We start from the raw sequence: 25,579 nt of genomic DNA on the forward strand, positions 1-25,579 counted from the left end.
CAATATTCGTATATTCATCAGATAATAATATTTTTAACGGTTTTAGAACTTGTGATACTATCCGTATTTATTATGATGTTTATTACTAACATCGTCGTCAGTTCTTAGTAATCTCTCAAAACGAAAAGGTCGCGATTCTGTAGTTAGACTTCTGTCATCAGTAATTCGTAATTGGTAAAAATTAATCGCAGTTAATTTCAAATTTACCCATATTATAGTAAGTTCTGATTGTAACAAATCTTTTAAAGATATTTCTAGCATTATGATATATTTCAAATAAATTTGATACGATGATACATATAATACGCAAAATATAAAAGTATAATTCCTTGTCACGGTCCCATTCAGGTATCACTATCACTGATTGTGAGTGCGCGTAACCTTGTAAGAGAGAGAGAGAGAGAGTCTATCCATTTAAAAAAAAAAGGCAATAGATTATAATATTATATATTATAATATACTACTTCACTTGTAATCCATTAACAAATCCATTGCCTCGACATTAAAATAAAAAAAATAACTCACCAACCGATGCGCAACAGCGGAGTTGTGACCCTGCGTCGATCTGTAACGTACAAATATTTTTACATTAAAGCAGTGGCCTAGATAATCAATACTTGTAAATAATTATATCGCGCCCGTTGAATTTTCAAAACATCATTTCAACAAATATCTGATTTTAAAATGCTAACACAAGAAACAATCGCGGCGCAAGCGATTGCATATTTCCGCCTTAATTCGTTCGGATAATTAATCTTGCGCGAAAAATCGTGTAAGTAATAATACAACCGTGCGAATAAGAGAGACACGAGACGTTCGCGACGTAATAATGTCTTGTCGTATATGCCGGAGATCGAACTCCGAAATTGCGAAATCACGCCGGAATTAAACCTAACTTCGAACGAGTAACGAGTATCACGTACTTAATGAGCGAATCAAGTCGTGCTTGAAAAAGTGACGGAATCCGCCACAGGATAGCAAAATAATAAATAGCAGAATAATAATTACTCACCCCACGGTTGCTCCGCTGCCGCCCGATGCCTCCCAGGCCCCCTCCTTCCCTCGATCCTCCGTTGATCCGTTGTCGCATCTCCGTCGGCGCTCTCACTCACTATCGTCGCCTATGACCGCGCGACACTTTGCACGGCACTCCCGGTATTAATCTCGCGACGCGGCGCATACTTAGTTACACAGCGAGCGGAAGAATTACAAACGAAGCTGTACGATAATACTGATAATACGATCCGCTTGACGCCCGTGACGCTTGACGTTCCGCAGGTAGGACGCTAACATGGCGGAGAGAATTTCGTAAATCGCGGCCAACTTCACTCGCTGGGAGCAACTGTTGCGAGGAGCAACAACGTTACACTTGTTGCTAGTGAGGTGATTTTAATTAACGGCAATTAAATCATCGATTTATGAACCACTGTGTCTATCTATCCCACACGATCGCCAAATATAAAAAAAAGATTAAATATGAAGTTAAACATACGACGTTGAGACTGGGTTAATTAAACACGTCGCGGCGTTAATTAATTTAGAGTATCCGCTCGATTCCTCTTTATCCGTGTTCCGAGAACTTCATTCTGAAGCCACGCGACGTGCGACATGGACGCGAGTCAAGTTGACGGTTGAGAAAAGCGAGCCCGTCACCCGAAAGAATGTAATCGAATGCGATGTACCTCAATATCTATATAAATTCCGCGAAGCACATGATGTATCACAGTTTTTTCGCAGTCTAAACACTCTAAACAATCGGATCCGGCCGACGACGATTCGTGTATCTCCGCGATGAACGCGATGTGATCCGAGAGCAATGACGTCACAGCGGGGTCGCGAGCGCCGCGGCCACGGCCGCGGTAGACATAAGTAGCGGGGGGATAGAGCGGAGAGGTAGACCGACCGAGCACGCCGAACGCGTCGTACCTCTACCCCCACTCTATCGTCACTACTCATGTTGCCGCGGCGCCCGGCGCGACTCGCGACCACCTTCTACTATCATTATTCTCGGAATACAACGCTAATTGTAGGAATGTAAGTAACCCCTGGTTTCCATGCACGCGCTACCGCGCGTTGATTTGCGCGTTTGAAAAAAGCACGCATTTGATTGGCGTATAACTTATGGAGACGCATGTTTGTCGCGCGTTACAACGCGTGCATGGAAACCGGGGGTAATACACGAATCGCCGGGTCCGCGGTGCGGCAGGTGAGATGTGAGATTACGGAAAACTCAAAACTGTGATATATCGAACGTTCATTTGATATATGTGCTTCGTGGAATTTATGCGGATACCGAGGTATATCACATTCAGACTTTCAATTACATTCTTTCAAATGATCGCTCTCGCTTTTCTCAACCGTCAACTTGACTCGCGTCGGCTTCGTGTCGCGGGGCTTCAGAATGCCGTCGTTTTCGGAACACGGATATGAAAGATACGGAACGGTTACCCTAAATCGCAGTCTCTGTTCGTCATACGTTTATTAACTCGTATTCTGATATTTGGCGATTGTGGGGGATACGTAGGCAGCGTTTTCATAAATCGATGATTTGATTGCAGTTAACCAAATCAAGTGTAGCTGGTGTAGCAAGTGTAGCATCCTCGCGACAGTTGCTCCTGGCGAGTGGCTAGACTGAAGTTGGCCGCGCGATTTACGAAATTCTCCCCGCCATGGCCGCCATATGTTAGCGTCTACCTGCCTGCGGGACGTCAAGTGTCACGGGCGTCAAAGCGGATCGTATTATCGGTATTATCGTACAGCTCCGTTCGTAATTCTTCCGTCGCTGTGTAACTAAGTATGCATCTCGCGAGATTAATACCGGGAGTGCCGTGCAAAATGTCGCGCGGTCATAGGCAACGATGATCGGGTGCGTTAATTCCACGTAACCCTTGCAACGCTCGTGGAATCATTTCATCCTTGTTGTTTGTCAAAAATGTTAAACAACGAAATGATGCAACGCGAGCGTTGCGAGCGTTAAGTGGAACGCACCTGTCGTCGATTTTCGTGAACGTCGTGAGTGAGTGAGTGCGCCGACGGAGATGCGACAACGGATCAGCGGAGGCTCGAGGAAAGGAGCAGGTGGCCTGGGAGGCATCGGGCGACAGCGGAGCATCCGTGGGGTGAGTAATTCTTATTCTGCTATTTATTATCTTGCTATCGTGTCAATCCTGTGGCGGATTCCCGGGATTCCGTCGTGACACTCGTTGCTCGTTCGAGGTTAGGTTTGACTCCGACGCAATTTCGCAATTTCGGAGTTCGATCTGCTCCGGCATATACGAGAAGACATTACGTCGCGAACGTCGCGTCTCTCTCTCTCTCTCTTATTTGCACGGTCGTAATATTACACGATTTTTCGTTTAAGGATTAATTATGCGAACAAGTTAATGCGGAAATATGCAGCCGCTTGCGCCGCGATTGTTCCTTGCATCAGCATTTTAAAATCAGATATCTGTTAAAATAATGTTTTAAAAATTTAACGAGCGCGAGAATTATTTATTTCAAGTTTGATTATCTCTTGAACCCTGCTGTAATGTAAAAATATTTGTATGTTACAGATCGACGCAGAGTTCCAACTCCGCTGTTGCGCATCGGCCGGTGAGTTATTTTTTTATTTTAATAGATAGGCAATAGATTTGTTAATGGATTACAAGTGAAGTAGTATATTCTATTGTCTTTTGAAACACAAGGTTACGCGCACTCAGTGTTAGTGATACCTGAATGGGACCGTCGCTTCTCCAGTATACTGGTTGATAACTATAAAATCACGATTCGGTATGCCCAGTCAGCCTACCCCTCACTCGATCTCCACTACTCATGTTGCCGAGAAGCTACGGCCGCATTCTGGGCATCACTAATCGCGCGGCAATAAACCGCGAATGTTCATCAATTGTTATTAAACGCTCGGTATTAAGTCCGAACAGACGTACCACTTTGTAGTGTCATAGATAAGCACAACATCCGTCAATCAAGTTTAAAAATAAATAATAAACAGATATTGTTTTGTCATAAATTCACTGTGGAACAATAACTAAATCCATAAAGTTTTAAATATATATTCAAGATATAAATTCAAAACGATTAAATTATTTCTTTAATCCATAAAAGTTTTTACTGTGGTGATGGTTTTCTGTATTTTTTACTGTACAAGCAACATAATATTAAATTTACCTAAGTTAGACGAAAAAGATTTAAGTGTATCAATTAAGTTTACGCTTGTTCTAGAAATCTGTCCATATAGTAGCATAGTGTTTTTTTTTTGTCAGAATCCATTCTAATTAAAGTATGTACAACAAATCTAAACCGGACAGAAAATACTGATACCGTGAGCAACGTCTTCAGCACGCAAACATTCTTTCGATCGAAACTCAAACACTTAATGTATTAGACACGCGCGTTTGCGAATCTGAGAAACTGGGCGTGATTCGTTGGTTCGTGACGTTTGCGTTTATCTATTGCGCAATATTTGCGGGTGGATAATTGAATTAGGTATCCCGGGCAATGCGTTCTCTGGAACGGCAATTAAACATTCACGGTCGAGCTTGGTCGTTGGTATCGTGCGATATTACATAAGATTTAACGGCATTCTTACGAATGCGTTGTATGTCGGAAGATCACGCGCACAACAGCCTGAAACCCTGACCTGGAACGGATTTCTCCCATAAATCTATCGCCTTTCTTCCGGCGAACGCGCCAGTGATCTCGCGTTGCGAAATCGCTGAGTCGCCAGTAGATGTAACAACCAGTTTATATAGGGCCATAAGATAATAAGAAAAATTTAGAAAGTGGTGCTATTTTACGTTTATTAAGACGTTAGGATTTTTGCCTTTATATAAAATTAGTTGTAAATTATAATACAAAATCTACCGGTTACATACAAAATAATAATTTTCGTAAACAATATATAGTTAAATCAGAATTTATATATATAAAACTACAATTTTATAGTACTGCCTTACCTCATCTCAGAGCATCGTTTCTGCAAGTTAACATGTGTATATGTGCTTTTGTAATATTTATTTATAATAATGTGCCGCTCGACTCATTGTCGCTCAGCCGCACTTAAGACTTTACCGCCGGCTCGTGCAAACAGATATTTATAAAACGCGAAAACGGCCGGTCGCGAGGTACGCCCAGCCGAATATCCTGGGAATAGATCTCGAAACCTAGTTATACGATTTATTCCGAGCCGGGTCGCCAACTGTAACTTTGCTTTTTGGGACAATCGCGTACTTTTCTTTGTGATAAAAGATATCTCCAGTATCACGTGTAAAACTGTTAAAAGATAATTTTTTTTGCAAGAGAGAATTGAGTATCATTAACTATATCATAGTAAGTTAAAGTATATAAGATTTGCACAAAAATTTAATTAAATATGTAATCAGGAAGTGATTCTTTGTAAAAAGCATAATTAATACAAGTTTTAATAAGATTTACAAAACATAGACATTTCGACATATTGCAATATGCAAGCTATCTATCCGCAAATGACTTTTCGAACCGTCTTGCGTGCAACGGTGAATTAAACGATCGTGCAATGTGTGCAACACGTAAAGTCTATTCTTAAACGCAGAACACGTGAGTCACCGGTTTTCGAAATCTACGGGTGACATAAGCTCATTAATTTAATCAGCGATGCACGCAATTTTGAGAAAAGCAAATTCTTGCAAAAAAAAAACGCGAATTTCTGAGGAAGCTTTGTTATTTCGCTATTGGACAAAATTACATTTTTAGATCTCACATATTTCTAAGAACAAGAATACAATTTTGAAAAATAATTTTGTATTTATCATTACATAAAAATATATTGCGTAAATATATATTAAACATTAAATGTCAAATTTCTGCATCATACTTAGGGAACATTAAACATTAAACATTAAATTTCTTATACTTATGAAAACTAAGATAATATTTTAAAGAAATAATTTGAACATATGTGGAATTTATATATTTTCAACATATATAATTTTAAAAAATTAGAACTAATTAAATTGTAATTAAAGACAAAATATAATTAGAGAAGTGTATAATTAAAGACTAACACAAAAAATAATTATATAAATATTTAATATAAAATCAAATATGCTTGGTGGCTCGATGAGTAAGGAATCTTAACACAAGTTTTAATAATCACGCTTAATTTACCTAATATTAATTTACATCACAATTCCAGCTGATATACGTTGCTTGACTGTCGCTGTTAGTAACATTAATGTCACTGCTCGCTTGACGCACATTAGCCTGTGACGACATTAATGAGGCGATTTATTAGCATAGTTTGTACTGCATGCAAGTCAGATGAATTGCAGGATTTCAACAAGGCTGATCACTGTTGTTATGCAAAATACCTGTTACCTTAAGCAAAGGTGACAATGCAAATCGTCACATATGACATCATATTATTGCAACATGTCTAGCTGCTTCGGATACAATTATCTTCTTACACGCAAAAACTTTTTACGGTATACAACCAAAAATATAAAATTTTTTTTAGTTCTAGAGACGGGAGGGGTGTAGTATTTATTTCTTTTGTGTCATTACCATATTTATCAAATAATGCTAAAAATATATTTTTTATTTTTCGTGAAATAACTTTCAGTTATTATATTAACGATATTAAACGTCGTTCGAAATTTTAATGGCAATGTACAACATCGATGATGAGCAGGAAGAAGTTGAACCTCTTGCATACGGATTCACGATGCACTAACATTGACAAGCAGGGTACCTCGAATAAATATACATGTGTGTGTATATACCTTAATGATCTCGGAGTCCGATACGTAGGAAGCTGATTACTCATCGCGACGTCTATACCGAGCGTTTAGCGACTTATTGTGCCTGGTTATTGAACCCTTGGGAGAGTATCCATATCCCTCTCCTTGTTACCCACACTCTCCGCTCCACTATCCAGCTCTTCTCACAGCGCACCTCCTGCCTACCTCAGCTGTTGTATTCGCGGATACATGTATACCTTCCATTATAATTATATACACCCGGTATACCGGTATCTACGCGCATTCAAACAGGTTACATAAGATTCTATGGAAGGATAGAGAAATAAACACAGAGAGAGAGAGAGAGGGGGGGAGGAGAGGGAAAGAGACAGGGAGGATGAGAAGACGCGTAAGGGAAACGCGATGACACGAAGTTTATTAGGTAAGGTCCATCGGGACCGCCTTTCAGTTAAGTACGCCGTGCACGGAATGGAGATAAGTTTCGACGTTCCGGTAGTGTACCGTCTACTTTCTCCGGTGGCTGATTAATTTCCTTGGAAAAACAGGCCGGTAGATCAACTTCATTTTCCACAGAATAAACACAAATGGAAACAAATTCTTATTTTATTTTGCCCGTGCGAAGATAAAAATAAAATTGATTAAATTTTTTAAGTAAGTGACCTTTACATAGACGAAATGATTAACATTATACATGGTGGCGCACGTAAAAACCGGCTTCAAACGCAAGATACAGTTATAAAAAAACTGTTAGCGGCTAGTTTTATGTACGCCACTCTATACATCTCTAGTTATTTTGTTTAATGTATTCTTAAAAGCTTACGATATATAGTTACAAAAAATTTTTTATTAATTTAATATCGCTACGATTAAATACTGCGTCAAGCAAGCGATTTTATTGATGTAACATTAGAAAAAGCTGCTTATATCGTTCTTCCGGTGGTCTCTTCCATTTGTTATCGCACGAAACTCTCCCCGCCTCTTTATGCGCGAGACACGGATGACCGCCTAGGATGCAGCTACACGCAAATTAATTTCGCGAGCGCGCAAGGCGCAACAGCCTGCGTGAGAAATATCGCGAATACGCATGCGGCGGTATCTCATGCGCGTGGGCGAACAGTTGCCAGGCATTACCGCAAAGATAAACGATGCGTTACCCACGCGAAAGCTGGCTACCTTCTTCATATCTGTCCCTTTTTCTGCATCTACAAGTTACATAAATTCGATCGAAATATATCTATACCTGACAAGTTCTCTCGACTGCAGCATTATTTTTTTTATCCAACTGCAGATGCCGGATCTGCGCAATTTTATGAAAATCATCTTATTATGTTTATCGTTTCTTCGATTTTCGTACGCGTATCTTATATTAACTATGCGAGATAATTGCTGCAAAAACAGTTCTCGCAGATGATTATCCCGTGATCTAAATCAACCGCCATGGGTGGCACGGAGTTGCTTGTCGTCGCTCGCTATTGTAATGACAGGCGATTCGCCACGGAGACCGCAGCTGGGCACGGCTCTATAATTTAGCACTTTTCGAACGATAATGATCAGCAGAGCCGGAAACAAAGTATGAATTTTTGAAGAAACAAAAAAAATCGTAAAAAGATATTAAATTATTACCATCAGTCTCTCTAAATTTCATATCGTTATCGCTTTATAAATTATCATTGAAAGAATTTCTGGCGATCGAGCTATTTGTTATTGCGTTGATTTAAAAAGCTTCAGAGATAAATTAAGTTCTATATGTGTAGAATAATTTGAAAAGATAAGATCTTTTATTAAAAAGCATCACACAGAGCATATGTATATGTTGCAATCATATCTTACTCTTTTGAATGCTATTAGTATTTTAATTAATCCTATTTTAATTAAAATATCAATCAATGATGCATCTACTTAATTACGCACTTAATTACGCAATCGTGTGAATAAGTAACTTATCTAAAATCTAATAATAAAGGCAATGTGTACATATATAACTAGAAACATAGTAAACAATGCTTATACAATATCACACTTTAAAAGGTTCTGTTCATCATTATTATTATTAGCGTTATTATTTTATCTCGGCACGCAATAAGTGGTTGGAAATATTATGAACTAACGTCCTAAATTGTCTCTATTAAATTCGACCAAAACCAACCATAATTTACACGATAAATTTTTCCGATATGGCCAACGTTATGTTTACAGCCAGGAAAAGCCAGTTTTCGTTTAGTTCCACCCTGCACAAGCGTGTCTGTAACTTATATGAACTTAGGGGCATACGTGTGTACGGCGGAGAGAAAGAAAAATCGAACCACACGTGAGACGGACAAGCGGAGAAAGGGAGGAGAGTGCGGTAAACGTATGATGTCATTTTGCGGTTCGCGGAAATTCCGGAGTTTCAAATATTGGAACGCATATCTCTGCGGGCAAACATTTATTTAACTGCCGTCCCTCCCCTCGGCCTCGTCTCTCCAAATCCTCGTGTCCGAGCGATTCCAATCCTCCTGTCCCCCCTCGCCTTTCCTCTCATTCAGCTGCCCCGCGTTTATTCAACGTTTCGCGCGAATGTGCCTTTGAACGCACAACGACTGGCGAAATGCAATCCGATTGAAGGCGATGCATTGAGTGCATATTGACGTAGTAGCGTCGATTAATGGACTGGAAGCGATCTTGTTTCCAATGTGTGTCTATTATACACGAGACCATTTCAGTCTTGATCGCCATGAAAATGAAGATTGCGATGTATGCGACTACGTCACATAACGCTCTATGCAGCGAGGAAAATTGATTGATTCTGATCGAAAGTTGATTTGAAATTCCAATTTAAACATTCGCCAACGTGTATCTAAATCTATCTTTTTGAGAAGTAAATAATGTGCAATTATATCCTATGTATGTGTAGTACAAAACAGTCTTTTTAATATCTTCTAGCATTTTTTCTGCAGCTAATATTAATATTTGTTTAAAATTAAGAAGCATAAATGAAGAAAAACATCATCAGTTTTGAAATCAATCAATGATTATGTTATAATATACATAATTACATAAAATTTTTCCATATCTAATGTAAAGTTAGAGTTAGAATGTACGCTACCATGTGTGAGTGATAGGATATTAAGAATCTATATATGATGATATAATTCTCTCTCTCTCTCTCTCTCTCTCTCTCTCTCTCTCTCTCAATAATATGGAAAATTATGTGTGAAACCTCTCAAAATAATTACACATTATTGGCACAATTATTTCCTTTTTGATCTTATCTTGTCATTTTCGAGATCAAAACAGAATTAATAAATAAATTTTCAATGGATTGCAAGGTATCTTTTCACGTGGGAAGAAAAAATGACGAAAGTATATAAAAATAACGCGCTTCCGCGTTTCTCGGTGTCATTGTTTGCCATCACATATTTGATGTGGGTGAGCAATTGCGTAGGCTCAAGGAGAATGGAAAGTCACCGAAAAGACACGATCTCGAAGCTCTCAAAGGGAAACTAAATTTAACACCGTACATGCCTCGCCCTCCCTTGGGAGTTTACCTGCGTTAATACACAACGAGCACGGTTAGCCTTCACGGCGTTAACGTGAATTCGATACGCAAACCGCAAATATACTGCTGCAACCGCCGTGCATTCTCAACGACGGAAACCAGCGTCTGGTTCCTCGTATATTGCATAGTGGAATATCTCACCACTAAATATACACAAACAGAATACTTCAAAACGATGCTTCAAAAATGCCCGAAAGCGCATACTTGAGATTTTAATTGCTCATTATCGTGACTGGATGAAAGCAATAAAATTATTTCGCCATCTATCTAAATACAATATTATTTTAGAAAAATAAACTCCAATTTGAAAATTCTGCTTCTAGCGGTTTAAATAATTGAAATCATTAAATTATTGCTCTTGCGTTATATATACGATTGTCTCAACCTACATTAATTAAACCAGTGTATTTAACGAAAAGTGTAAAACGTAACTCTCTTTTAAATTTACTCCATACACTATGCGTATGTGTAGTCAAATAAATTACATTCCGTTGCAGTATTTCAATTAAAAACTTTTCCCCCGCAAGCGAAAACACTTTAACGATCGTTCGCAAAATGGCTCGACGTAAGCTATTCCTCTGTTTTATCGCGACGACTTACATTTAAATTCAGTCTGCGGATTATTCCTTATGTTGAATGCACTATTTAGAAGAAAATTACCCCGTTCAACGCACACTTGGCGGTCACAAACTAGACGCGCTAATTACTCGACTCTGTAGAGACTTTTTGCGCGACTTTTTTCAACGTATTTGCTACATTACTTCGAGGTGAGTTTTCATTTAACAAGAGGCAGTCTGCCCAAAGTGCCATTAGCTTTTCTTTCAAGATGTGTCGCGAATCTCCCCGCTGCCGCGCTGCGATTGTGCGCCACATGCGGGACAAGCACTCTCTCTCTCTCTCTCTCTCTCTCTCTCTCTCTCTCTCTCTCTCTCTCTCTCTCTCTCTTTTTCTTTCTATCTCCTCTTCTCATCTAAATATCCTTTATTATTCGACTCTATATGTTCTACTGCTGTCCACTATGACTCTACCGCTGTCCACTATGTAATTATCCAGGGTCCAACCGCGAGAGGCTCGTAAAGACACAGGTCTATCCCAACAGGACAAACTTCAGGTGGCATGCAAGAAAACAACTGTCCCAGGGTGCAATTAACCAGGCACAAATGGCCTCTATCATTACGTGCAGTTGAAGTAAATTACGCGGAAACTCCTCTCTAGTCGGAAAGTCAAAAATAAGTATCCGCCGTATACCGCAAATCTAAAATACCTCGAAAAGAATCGTAAAACTCTTAAGAGTAAATTCCAAGAACGTAAGCGCGTATTGTAAGCTGAATTTTTTTATTTTGCTTATAGTGGCCCATAATGATGAAGTTACTCATCAGCAATTTTTTTAAAATGCGTCAGTGATTATTCGCAATATAGATTATTGGCGACACTTACCTTTCACCTTCGTGAAAGCCCTCAAACTCTTCCTGTTGCTCGTTGATGGAGGCCTCGAGGTCCAGGTAAGCGCCATAATCGCCGCCCTTGTACAGTTGGAGTGCCGTGTCATCAAGCTGCAACACAGGTAGCAAGATGCGTTGAGAAACGCGTCAGTTTTGCGTGCACGCGGCCGGCCGCGGTGGTAATCGTGCCGCGGAAATTATTACCGCGCCAATGGCGATCGTTAGCCGGTTTTCGCGTAACCACCGTCCATTCAAGAGCCGCATCCACGCCGGAGTAAAGTCGGCAAAACGCAAAACTCTTTGACAAATTTGCAACTTTTATTACGAGCACGCGCGAAAATTGTATCGATAAATGGAGAAAGAATTAACTCTTAAAATTCTTTATGATAAAGAGAATATGTTTTTGGTTTGGTATATTTTATGTTAAAACACGAAGAGATGTTTTTATAAAAAACTTCCTTCTGTTTGATGTAATGTAATTATTTAAGTAGAAGAAAAATGAACAATTTTTTTCAAATTGTGATATACATTGGTGGCTTCTATTTATGCATTTTATGCAATATATAAATTTTATTCCTGCTCATCGTCTAATTTTTATATGTCACAATTTATATTTACACTGAAAATTTATATACAATTGACAAAATATAAGTAAATCTCGGTAAATGCAGAGAAAATATTACATATTTACATAATTCTGTTAATTTTGTAAATTTTTTTTACATTGTATTTTAATTAAGAAATCGAATAGTTTTTGAATAAGTTACGGTTACCATAAAAAATATTTTTATTAGAAAAAAATAAGATTTCTCGAAAAGAAAATGCCCCTCTTAAATCGCATATTCAATTTGATAGTGCGATCAAGTCCACTGCATTGATTCGCTAATCAGAATGAACGGTTTCTTTTATTGAAAGATCAAGGTTTTCGGAGAAGGAGTTCAATGCACATGTAAGAGTATTACGGGTCAACAATCCGGGCTAATGCGGCTAATCTGCTAAATTTATCTGCGGATCAGTTGGTCCACATATACGCTATTCCCATACGCGAGAGATGATAATCGCTTAGTTTAGAATCAGGTAGTTCTCACCAAATATAAGCTCCTCGCCTATATATGTATCATCTTAAAATATTAGAACTATAAATAAAATCAGAAGGAATAAATACGTATCATTCTTTATTACATTACGCGCAAAGAATAAATAGCATAATAGATTTTTTTATTTTTTTATGAAGATAATTATGGAGGTTTTGGTATTTTCTTGTTTGTTGATTTGTTTCCGTGGAGTATTAAAAGAAATGAAACTAAAAATGTGTTTAACTTTTATATAGTGATGGATTCAATTGCTCGATTACTTGGTTCTATCCTTTTGCTAGTCCTCGTATCTTCGGAAGTTTGCCGAATTTCACTATTCACGCGCGTTTATCAAAAAGAAATCACAGTAATGAAAAACGCTGAGCTCGCAGAAGCAACAAGTTGGCGTATCCCTGGTTTTGACGATGCGACGCGTGTCGCGCATGAAGAAACGAAGAATCGCAGGGTCGACAAGAAGCTTCGTGTCAGTGGAAGTTCGCGACCCGATCAAATCAAATTCTTTACGGACCTCGGAATTTCTCAGATCACGATCCGTTGTCGACCTTGTTAAATCTTCCGCCGCGCCGCGCCGCGCCGCTGAGGAGACCCGTAAAAATGTAACAGCCGGACGATCGTAGCGGGCGACATAAATCTCACGCGATCACGTGTCCCCTAATAGCTGAACGAGCCGAATCGACCGGCGATAAATTGCCGGAGGTAAGTAACCCCGATGAGAACGACGACTTTCTTCCGGCGCGTTCTTTTTTTAGGTCGCTTCCTTCTTTCACGAGATTAAGATCCGCCAGGTCCAGCACGGCACGTTGCCAGCGGGGGATAACGGTACGCCAGGGAATAATATGCACGTTTATGTAAAATGAGACGAGAGTGAGAGCAATATAGACAAACAATAGGTGTTCTAAATGTCGGAGCCAAATCTATTTTTTCTGATATGTCTGTGGTATACAGTGTTATTCAAAAATTAACTGCTATATTCATTTATCGCTATGCGAGAAACAATCTAGTTTGGGAAGAAAATGGATTTGTAATTAGTAACTTCTATAACCAATTATTTTAATATTTATAAATATATATAGATTACACTCTATGCATTTCTCATTTACTATTTAGTTCGACAGCTGAGCGAAATTGACGGCCAAGATAAATCTTTCATTCGTAAAGCTTAAAAGAAAATTGTTATATGATCTTTCTTCCAAATCATAAGATAGAATCAATATCATTTTTGCCAATCAGCAAGATGTAACACTCGTTCAGTTATGGACGTTATGGTAGCAAATAAATGTTTTGGGATGCATATTTAACTTGAGATTTATATTTGTAGTACGGTTGAGTCACGATAATGATTCCGTTTTCTTCCACATGCTGCTCCACTACTTAAATCGAATAAAAATAAAGCAAAAATACGAGAAAGGTTGCTTATAGCTTAAATGTAGTCTCAGGTATATTTTGCGAAAAAAACGCAAGTCTCAAGTGTTAGCACACTTATAGTAAATAAAGAACGGAAGAGAGAATGATCGCGTCGTACAACGCACTGTCCAGGACATCGCGACGCCGCGCCGCGCCGCCCGCACCGACGCGAGATTGAAAGCGACCGACGGCGCAAATATACGTTGTGTTGACCTATATTTCTAAAAATCTCAGCTTTAAAATAGTACGCCGTCGGCAAAGCATCTCACTAAACGTGGTGAGATGTCGGCGAGTTGCCGTCTTACGTTGCTGCCCTGGGACGTACCGCATGCGGTGGAAACCACACGCCAATTGCGTAATACGCCCGGTATCAGTTTCGAACGTGATCTTCGCCTTTTCGCAACAGTTTATCGGAAGGACGCGTTATCTCGATACTGCACCGTTTGCGTGTTGAATGTCAATTGAAGGCAATTACAATACTATGAGCAAATTAATCTTTTATTATACTGAACACTTATTTGATAAACTATTGCAGTAAGTGTAATATACTTCTTAGTATTTTCAAAACGAAAACGATAGTATACGCATTGATTTCATAACTATGATAATAAAACTAATTAGCCCATATTTTTTAATACCCTAAGAAATGTTTTGCAAGTATGATCCATCGCATAAATAAAATGGAGAATAGAGAATCTAACAATTTATATAAGCTAATGAAAAGTTATTTCTCGCGATTATTGAGAATTTACGTCACGCTTGTGTAAACGACAGTTAACGATTCGATGAATGGAGGGATGTTATTGAAACCAAAATTAGAATGCCTAATGTGTTGGCAAAAATATATTCTATTGATTAAACTGTTTTTTTTTCGTAAGGTTCCATTCAAACGATACCCGAGAGCTGTATATCAATATAAATTTAGTTTTCTATATATATGTATATTTTTAAAATATTTCAGTATCGTTAAAGAGCTGTAAAATTATATTTTTACGTTTAATAGCTAGATACTTTAAAATACCTAAGATGCATTTCGAATATTATAATAAAATGAAAAATACAAAATTCTTTACAAATAATATTTTTATTTATAATTTGATTTTCTATAGTAAATCGCAATAAATATTGCAAACGACACTTTACACGGAAACGCGATTTTTGATCTCCAGTCGGGAAGCAGTAGTCGAGCAGTACGTGTTGACATAACAGTTCAAGTAGCATGTAAACGTCGTTTCTGCACTACGTCGAATAGAGCTTCCCTTTTCTCCGAATGTATTTTCACGGACATTCTCTCGTTGCGACGTGTTTGTCCCGCAGGGTTTTCCTCCTTTCGCACATGCCTGTAGGTTCACGTTGTTGCCCGAAGCCCATCGAATAAATCGCAAATTCCCTGTTGTCGTTCGTCTTTCTTCTCCAAGTTTCTATCAGTAGCGAATCTCCCTACGTGAATACATAACCGAGAGAGAAACGCTGATTACGAGTCTCGTGAGTCTCGTTGACATTGCCAAGACGAAATTTAAAAGTATCCGTTCGCATTTGTGAACTGGTTACAAGCGGAAAATACCAAACACCAGCATGATTTGGAAAGGTAAAAGCCTTAGTGGTGTAAGTCAAATTTTTTAAAATATTGACTCGTGTGCATACATGCAATCTATACAATATATAAATTGCATTTATGCACGAGTCAATATTTTAAAAAATTTGATTTACACTAAGGCTTTTACCCCTCCATTTAATTACGAAAGCAACATTTTTATATTGATCGATATATTCATTTTTTTAATGACTGCATTTCCAATTAAGAAATTTCTGCTTTGTAACTAGGTTTTAAACGATAGGCTTAAAGTTTCAAAAAATTAGTAAAGCTGCTTATTAAAATAAAGCTTCATTTATCAATAATGGAATTAAATTAAACGCAATAGTTTCAAATTAATATTCTTTACTCAATCATCAATAGTCTCAATTGATTAAGTAAAGAATATAATTATACTGCAGAAGTAATTTAAGTGATTCGGCGATCTATAATTTCTCACAGTTACTGCATAAAGTTGAGTTTCGACGGAGACTATGTCGTAAACAGGAAAGTACTGCCATTTACTGTGGGAGTAATTAAAATATATTAACATAAGAGAGAAAGAGAGAGTACTTGTCCAAAGTGTAAAGAGTACAATCGTGGGAGCTCAGGGCTCAGGTCATTCTTATTAATTAATACAATTAAAGTAAAAATAGATTTTAAGGATATGTCGGAAATATCGCGAGAGGCAAGAATAACGAAACCTGAGAAGCCGCGAGACAATTAACTGCAACGATATTCGTGTTCTGGCGGAGTCGTTCTGCTCGACTGTGCGAAACTTTCACGACTATCTTCCTTTTTTCTCTTTACATTGCACGCCTCGAGAATAAATCCATGCAAATTTATTCGCGTTAAAGACAAGTTAAAGAAGCAGTTCGAAATAAGTTTCAAATTAAATGTTGACGTACGTCAGTATATAGCTTTGAGACGAAACGGACGTCTTACAAAATACTTTAAAGGTGGGCGAATTTTAGTGTTTTATTTGTTAAACTTCAGTAAAAAATTAGGAATATTTTGGTATTCAGTCCGTTTTTATTCTCGTAATATTAAAATGGAATTCGTATAATTCAATGAAAACATTCAATGAAAAAGTACTTAACTATAATACAATATAATGAATATAAAATTAGTATAATTAATTTATATTACAATTATGAGATTTATAATATAAGTAATATAACGCTCAGATGAATCTTTATTCTAGATAATGTAACTCAATATGCTTTTCTCTTCTCATTGCTTCCAGTTCAATATTTGCTCTTCCGAATTTCATCTGCATTTTGTACTTCAAAATAATTAAATCATAATCTTGACGGTATAAAAATTTGTATTTTTCTTTTCTTTAGTTTTAGTCAAATTTACGCGATAAGTAATAACATTCTCAGACATTGTAAATCGTCGTTTATTTAATCGCGCAAGAATGGCGTGAACGAAGCTACATAGACAAGCGTTGTTACACCTTCTAGGAACCTGACAATCGCGGTGTAACCGGTCGTACTAACAGCCGTCCCTATCTTACTCTCTCCTTTCCTTCCGCGATTACAGATGATTATAGGTAACCGCATTTGCGATTTCTTGCGTTAAAACCCGACAAACGCGACCGCCGCGGCGGCTTGCCCTTTCTTCGGTCCATTCGTTCGAGCAGAGACATTGATTATGGCTCAACCGTGTCATTCCGATAAAAACTGTACGACGACGTAAAATATGGAAGATTGCTTCTAGAGAGCAGTAACATAAAATATTGTATGAAAAAAGTTAAGACCAGGAAAAGTCTATCGAGCTATATTCATCTAGCTGGATAAAATTAGCTATAATGTTTACTAGAACAAAACGTTGTAAGACATCTAGAAATAGATCCAGAATAAACGAATATATTGCATAAGTGTCTCTGACGTAAATAATTGAAAGTAGGCATTTTCTCTCTAATGATCTTTCAGTAAAAATTATTTCGATACTAAGTTCCGGAACTAACGCAGATAATAACATGCAAACGCTCTGTGAGTTATTTCGATCGAATTATCAAGATAGAAACTATAACGGCACAAAAAATGGAGAAAGAATCAAAGGGTATATATGCTTCCGTTAAGACTATGAAAGAATCCGAGTGATAATGAGCTTGGCATTAACTTATATTGATGTGGGAACCGTGTAAATTTGTGTAAAGCGCCGTGGGTTATTATACGTGCGTGGAAGATAATGCAAATTACGGAAAGATACAAATACCGCAATATGCATTCTTTTATCCAGATTTACCCCACAGTGCAGAGAATTATTCTTAGCACAAATATGAATATAAATAAAAGATTGTGTTCGAGCTGTACATTACGATTTTTATTATCTAACGAAATCAAATCTATTTCTATAAGAATTTTAAGTATAATAAAGATAAGAATAATTAGGTAGTGTAAAGTGAAATGTAATTTTTACTGGTCGCGGCAATAATCAGAGCAGATGATTAATATCTTAGATATAACACGTTACAATTCATCGTATACCAGTGTTATGATATATTGAACGTTTGCGATAATACTGTAAATTTTGCACGTCAGCTTTTCCTCTATCTAATCCTTTGATGCCAACTTGTCCATAACTATACAACTAGCCACTCTCTCCTAGCAATTAGATACGTATCGCGTGCGTAACGGCCGAATGGTTTAAGTGCGACTGAATGAGAATTCTTCCCTGCAACGTAGCTCGAGCAACAAACGAGAAGTCACTCGTGAGTAGTTAAATGCATTCCATTCGCACTCTACGAAGAATTCACAGCGGGTAGCTTCCTACGCGAAAGGTGAAGTGCGCGTATACGCGTTTCGAGGCAAGTCGAGCATGACAAGCCTCTTATCAACTATATAGCGAAATCGCGTCTCGCGCAACGGGCTAGCCCTTTCGAAGGTGAACAAACTGCCGTCTAATTTTAACCTTCCCCAAGACGATGCAGAAAAATAATCGCAGTCGTTGTAGGATTTATTGACAATGTGGCGAATCGAGTTCTCCGCAACGTTCAATCATTCATGAAGTAAAACAGGTTCCATTGAGACTCTTGTCGAGCGCCTTGCATCAAAATGAAAGTGAATTTATGCGTCTCGACGCACGATTCGATATATTTGCTATTAAAATTTCCATGCACGTGACATGTGATTAAAAAGAAAGTAATAACGATTTGAAACCGATTATTAGTTTGTGCGAATATATATTATCTTTTCACGACGCTAATGGCGATGCTGTCAGAATTAAACTTCAGCGTTTTGACAACCGCGAAATAAGGACTTTACATTTCATTGATATGAAGATTAGAATTGACGATAAAAAATTAAAATGTGCAATATCAAGTGAACATGGTGCGCGAGCGGTTAACAGTTAAGCAAGCAGGTTCCATTAAAACCGTAGTAATCTCTTTCTTGACATTCCCTTGTAATAAGGAAATTAAGGTGTCTCTATCTATGCGAATGCGATTCTGAGCCCTCGAGGGCTCGCTTTTTAATACAGGTGGCACTTGAGACGAGGACGAGGCAGAGAAAGATAAAGAAATATACGAATAATCTCAGTTGGAAGGTCTTTTTCTTTCCCGATAGCAGCTCTCTCTCTTTCTTTCTCTCTCTCATTTTCCGCTCTCGAGTGTTTCGATTTGAAGAACTCGCCGCGAGAGAACTCCTTTGTTCCTATTTCGCAGCTTCTTGCGCGATAAAGAACACGCTCTCGAGGGCTACCGCACCTCGGCCCCGGGCTTCTTTCTACGCCGCGCATCTCTTACTTCATCTCGTATATATTGCGCGACGAGGCTACCCGTTCATCTCTGGTTTCTCCCGCACGCGTTTCAGTTTACTTCAGATTGTAGCCGCTATTTGTAAATCATCGTGCTTACTCGAAGCCCGAAGCATTTGGTTATTCTGTACGCTTTCGTAAGTTCCGTTTTGCATCGGTGGCTACAGTTTCGTAATCCCCTGAATGATAGCGGAAAGTGCACATACATCTGTTGCTATTAATGTAACTGATAATCTTCTATTCAATTTGCGTGAAAAAGATCGAAACGAACGTGTGGTTGATGACAGATGAAAAATTGAATTAATTCTCAGTGAATTCTATCTCATAAGTTAATTAAAAAATTACATATAATAATTTAATAAAAAGCGACTTTATCCAGTCTCTATCAATATAAGTAAAAATCATACTTTACTAATGAAGAATATCGGTTTTTCATAATCTATTAGAACTCTTAAAAAATTAATTATTATTTTGAAATAGTAAAGAAACTTATCAACGGAAGAAAAAAGCGATAAAATAAAAATCACTTCCAGGAAAACTGCTTTTGACGCTCTGCTTTCTGAGCGGATGTTGGCATGTGAGATGTTTATATAGCTGCAACAGACCGACCAACCAAAGCGCCAAGTTTTTCAAGAGTCAGTGTCCTTGAGATCCGGACGATTCTTTATAGACTTTTCAAGGATACCGAGTTCATGGACCCGCGCGATTTCTATTAAATAAATCACAATATCTTTATATCTTTATATGATTATATGTTTTGCGCTAAGTTTATTAATCAACCGAATTGGATATAATACTATTAATTGGAAAAAATGTTAATTAAGAAGAAAGTATCGTTATCGGCGACGATTTAATTACAATAGTGTTGTTATTAAAAAAATCTAAGGAAAATAATAATTGATCCTTTCTCAACATTTTCTATATAGTAATTACATCTATGCAGAAGTTACTGTTTCAATTAATAAAGCAATTAATAGTTGCACTGCTAAAACGTCAAAACCATACAAACCAATCACTGATGAAATTGTTACGAAACGCTACGTTGCGTTAATCACTGTAGTCTGTTAAAGTTTCGTGGGAACAAGGAACAAACGGCTTACCTAAGTTGAAATAATTGAACCATTCTGCAAATCAGAGGAACTACTCCCATGTTGGAATCATGGAGAGAGAGAGAGAGAGAGAGAGGGAGGGAGGGAGAAGGGAGAGAAAGTAAATTGACATATATTGCATTTACATGTGCAGAAGCGAAACAATTTTCCTCCATTTTGATTCTTTTCAATTATAATTATGGATAGTGTACAACAAAAGTTATCACTATGTTATAAGAATTCACAAATTTCGCGAAATAGTCTATCTAATACAAAATGTGCGTATGTTTATACATTACGTTAAAATGAAAAAATTATTTCGCGAAATAGTCTATCTAATACAAAATGTGCGTATGTTTATACATTACGTTAAAATGAAAAAATTATTTGATTCAAAATCTAATTAAAAATATTTAATTTCACCATTTTTAAAAGATATTTTCCAGATTTTTATAGCTATTACTATTAATTATAAATAAATAGAATTTTATTTATAATTTTGCATTATATATACATATATGCATATATATAAAATACAATATGGTACTTATCAGAGAAATTATATTCTAATAGAATAATACCGCAAACCGGAACTTGCGAATAAAACAGTAGGTAGGTATACTCTGTCGTATTAGAGAGCTAACAAGAAAGAGTAACTTTTAATGCGAAAATATGAAGCGATTTTTAAATGCTGTTTTCTAAAATTTGAAATTACTTTCTATTTCTGACATGCTTCATACAGCTTTTCAATCGATGGAAAAAGTAGCTGAGAATTTCCGCATACTTAATGTTACTTAGTCATGTTCCTCAAACACTGAAATTAATTAAACTTCACGAGAATAGCACTCCGTGAAACACGCCGGCTGGCTATTCATCGAGCTCAAAACGATCATCTCGACACTTTCCGCAAAAGTACGAAGTATTTTCCTATCTCATGCTTATAAAGGATCTATTCGCTTTGATAAAACTTAATGAGTTGTATCACAAAAACGCGTTATATGGCGTTTTACTGGAAATAATTTTGCAGTAACGAATTAATTAACTGGTAAATACTCTTCATGTGGCAGTTATTTAAAAAATAGTTACAAATAAGATTATACATGCATTATAATATCTTTTCAATTAATTTTTGCAATTAATGTTATATCCATAATTAAGCATTCTTCTTTAACATTTTAATTATAGTGATTTTTTTTTAGTTTTTATCGACAACGTGTTTAATATGCATGAATAGTAAAAATATATTGATTTTATTTTGTATCGATAACTGTTTTTCTGCCGTACAACAACATCCAATTTTCACAAAGTGAACGCTTTTATGCTTTTTTTTTTGAAACGCAACTACTAGTTTGCGAATTGATGGTTCCATGCATTTCCTCCGACACGATATCTTTGTAGATCACTGTAGCAGACAAATGCACCTCTTCTCGAAGATAAATATTTAGACCTGAATTTCGCGCACATCAGTGACTTGCAATAGGTAAACAAAATACGAAATAATAATGTAACTGCTATTTTACATCAATAATAATCTCGGAGTTTCAAAATTTAATATTTAACTTTAATATTCGAGTTATATTAAATTGCGTTAGTAGAAAGTTAGCGTCCCTTGTGATGGGAATTACTAACACAGTATTGCAATGTATGCAACAAAAATATATCATTGTAGCTTAATTTCTAATTGGCCTACTTTGTTGCTTTATATTTGATAATTCTTGCGCAATCATAATGCATTATAATTTTACTATTCCAAAACTAAATCGTGCTTGTATCGCCGCTAGTTTCGTTTGTAGTTTTAAAGGGGTGCGTGTACGGGAATTTTCAAAATAAGATGAGTCGCATGGAAATATGCAATAAAAATTAGATTTTACGGTAAGAGTTATCTCCGCCGTTCTTAGAGATATTTTAAATCCGCAAACGGGTGCTGTTTCGGAATCGTTTGTACGTCTTTGTATGGCCGCTAGATTCGTTTGTAGTTTTAAAGGGGTTATTGTACGGGAATTTCAAAATAAGATGAGTCGCATGGAAATATGAAATAAAAATTAGATTTTACGGTAAGAGTTATTTCCGCCGTTCTTAGAGATATTTTAAATCCGCAAACGGGTGCTGTTTCGGAATCGTTTGTACGTCTTTGTATGGCCGTTAGTTTCGTTTGTAGTTTTAAGGGGGTGATTGTACGGGAATTTCAAAATAAGATGAGTCGCATGGAAATATGCAATAAAAATTAGATTTTACGGTAAGAGTTATCTCCGCCGTTCTTAGAGATATTTTAAATCCGCAAACGGGTGCTGTTTCGGAATCGTTTGTACGTCTTTGTATGGCCGCTAGATTCGTTTGTAGTTTTAAAGGGGTGATTGTACGGGAATTTCAAAATAAGATGAGTCGCATGGAAATATGCAATAAAAATTAGATTTTACGGTAAGAGTTATCTCCGCCGTTCTTAGAGATATTTTAAATCCGCAAACGGGTGCTGTTTCGGAATCGTTTGTACGTCTTTGTATGGCCGTTAGTTTCGTTTGTAGTTTTAAAGGGGTGATTGTACGGGAATTTCAAAATAAGATGAGTCGCATGGAAATATGCAATAAAAATCAGATTTTACGGTAAGAGTTATCTCCGCCGTTCTTAGAGATATTTTAAATCCGCAAACGGGTGCTGTTTCGGAATCGTTTGTACGTCTTTGTATGGCCGCTAGTTTCGTTTGTAGTTTTAAAGGGGTGATTGTACGGGAATTTTCAAAATAAGATGAGTCGCATAAAAATATGGAATAAAAATCAGATTTTACGCCAAGAGTTATCTTCGCCGTTCTTAGAGATATTTTAAATCGGCAAACGGGTGCTGTTTCGGAATCGTTTGTACGTGTTTGTATTGCCGCTAGTTTCGTTTGTAGTTTTAAAGGGGTGATTGTACGGGAATTTTCAAAATAAGATGAGTCGCATAAAAATATGCACGAATAATCAGCGTTTACGCTAAGAATTATCTTCGCCGTTCTTAGAGATATTTTATATCCGCAAACGGGTGCTGTTTCGGAATCGTTTGTATATAATCAATTTCTTTTTAACGATTAGGTGATTACATGAACAGGACGTAAAACTGCTTCGATACTTTTGAAGCAATTTTTACGGTTGCTCGATTAGCGCATTGAACCGAAAGATTTTTCGACATGACTCATCAATAACTCAATAACGAGATCTTTGTATCATCTATTTTGCTCTCTGAGCAACGTGTCGTTTTATTTATCGCGTGAGAAAATCGTGTTTTTTCCGTCACAAGTAAGATCCTTGAAAAGTAAGATCTCTTACCCATTCCGATGCAAATCCTCCTCTTGCCCTTGTTCTCTCCGATCTAACGTAAAATCGGATCGATCCCTCTTACGTTGTGTCACACGATCTCACGCACCTTCAGATTATGACGTGCTTTTGTACGCGAGCAAATTGGAGACAACGCGTAACGCCGATACGCAAATATGAAAGGCTTCACTTAACTCATGTGAGGGCTTGAGAACTATGCTAAACAGCTGCTGTTTATTATCCTTGAAACTGCACTACTAGGGCTGCGTTAGAGAGAACACCCTTTAGGCTAAACAAAACTTATGTAAAAACTCTTTTAGGCACAGATATCAGAAACAAATTTAGAGAAATATTTTGTTATGGTGTACCAATAATTATTAAATCTAAATATCATATACCTTAAATAATCTAGAAATTGGACTTAATTTCTTGTAAATAAAAGATTGATTAATTATCATTTTTCTTCATATTTCAAATGTCAGCATCAGACATTTTGATAATTAAGCTTTGTAGGTAATCAGATTTTGATGATTTCTAATTTAGGAATTTAGGAGAGAGTTTAATAGTGGTTTAATTGATTTAAAGCAATTTAAAGAAGTTAATTAGGTTTTTGAAGTTGTTGAAAAAGTAAGCTATTAAAGAAAAAGGAAAATTCTAAAAGCTGTCAAATTAATTATCAATGTGGTATCAGCAGAAATGCGAGGACATTGTTAATTAATTTTAAATAATGTAACGCTGTAACACGTTACTATGAATACAATGCTATAGTTTATTAACAGTAAAAGCTACATTCAGTGATATCAAACGCACGAAGTGATGTAACACCTTTTACGCGTTCACGAGTATAAAATAAGTTTGCGATTAAATTACCTGGACAGCTCATTGCCTCGCGTTAACACAAGCCAACCATGCTACTGTGCAAACTATAAGCAAGCCGAAGAAACGGCAAAAAGATGTAATTACACGCGTTCTACACGCATACAAAAGCGTTTTGCACGCGTGGATATGTAGATAGTACCTTAATCGTCTTCAATGGGAAAATAAGTACCCAGAGATCTTGATACGAGACGACATCTCAGTTATATTGCAGATTTAACAATCATTTAATAAAGAGATAATTTCACACCAGTAACGGAAATAATCACGGAAGTAATTTTCTAGTCGTGTATCATATTATTACTGCCAATCTGACGAAAGTATGAAAAGCTATTAAACGTAATGGCAATCCATCATTTAAATACGCATTTATAACCATAATCAAATGTTTATACGCTTGTAATTAAATATTTAGTAATAAATAGACACAAAAATATTTTAATATTCTTCGTTATAATTAAGATACTTAAAATTTTATAAAAATTAAATATTGTACTAATAAGAAAATATAATGTCTGTTTGTCAGTCTTAATATTACTTCTTTTTGCATTACGATAATTATCAAAAATCTGAAATATTTTAGCACATATTATATTATTTAATGTACTATACAAATTTAAAAAATATAATATAATATTAAAACATAATTATTAAAGGAATATTTATAATATTTGTCATATTATTGTGCAACACAATATTTCGATACGTATAGTTATATCTGATAAAAACTGAAGAGGTGAACACGACAAGTATTTTGAATGGACATATGTTCCCTTCA

At 36.8% G+C, this 25,579-nt stretch overlaps 1 protein-coding gene across 16 annotated transcripts in view; it reads right to left on the bottom strand.

Moving 5' to 3' along the window:
- LOC139809621 (FH1/FH2 domain-containing protein 3-like) overlaps positions 1-25,579 on the bottom strand; it is a 162,571-nt gene that overhangs the window by 83,826 nt on the left and 53,166 nt on the right. For 13 of the 16 annotated variants that reach the window (XM_071772640.1, XM_071772643.1, XM_071772641.1 and 10 more), the window contains one exon: positions 11,713-11,828. In XM_071772640.1, coding sequence (XP_071628741.1) covers positions 11,713-11,828 — 116 coding nt within the window. Of the gene's footprint in view, positions 1-525; positions 566-11,712; positions 11,829-25,579 lie in introns of all 16 variants that reach the window. The other 3 variants (XR_011731146.1, XM_071772652.1, XM_071772653.1) reach the window with 1 other exon arrangement.

Source organism: Temnothorax longispinosus, chromosome 3, assembly GCF_030848805.1.
Source record: "Temnothorax longispinosus isolate EJ_2023e chromosome 3, Tlon_JGU_v1, whole genome shotgun sequence".
Taxonomy (NCBI): domain Eukaryota; kingdom Metazoa; phylum Arthropoda; class Insecta; order Hymenoptera; family Formicidae; genus Temnothorax; species Temnothorax longispinosus.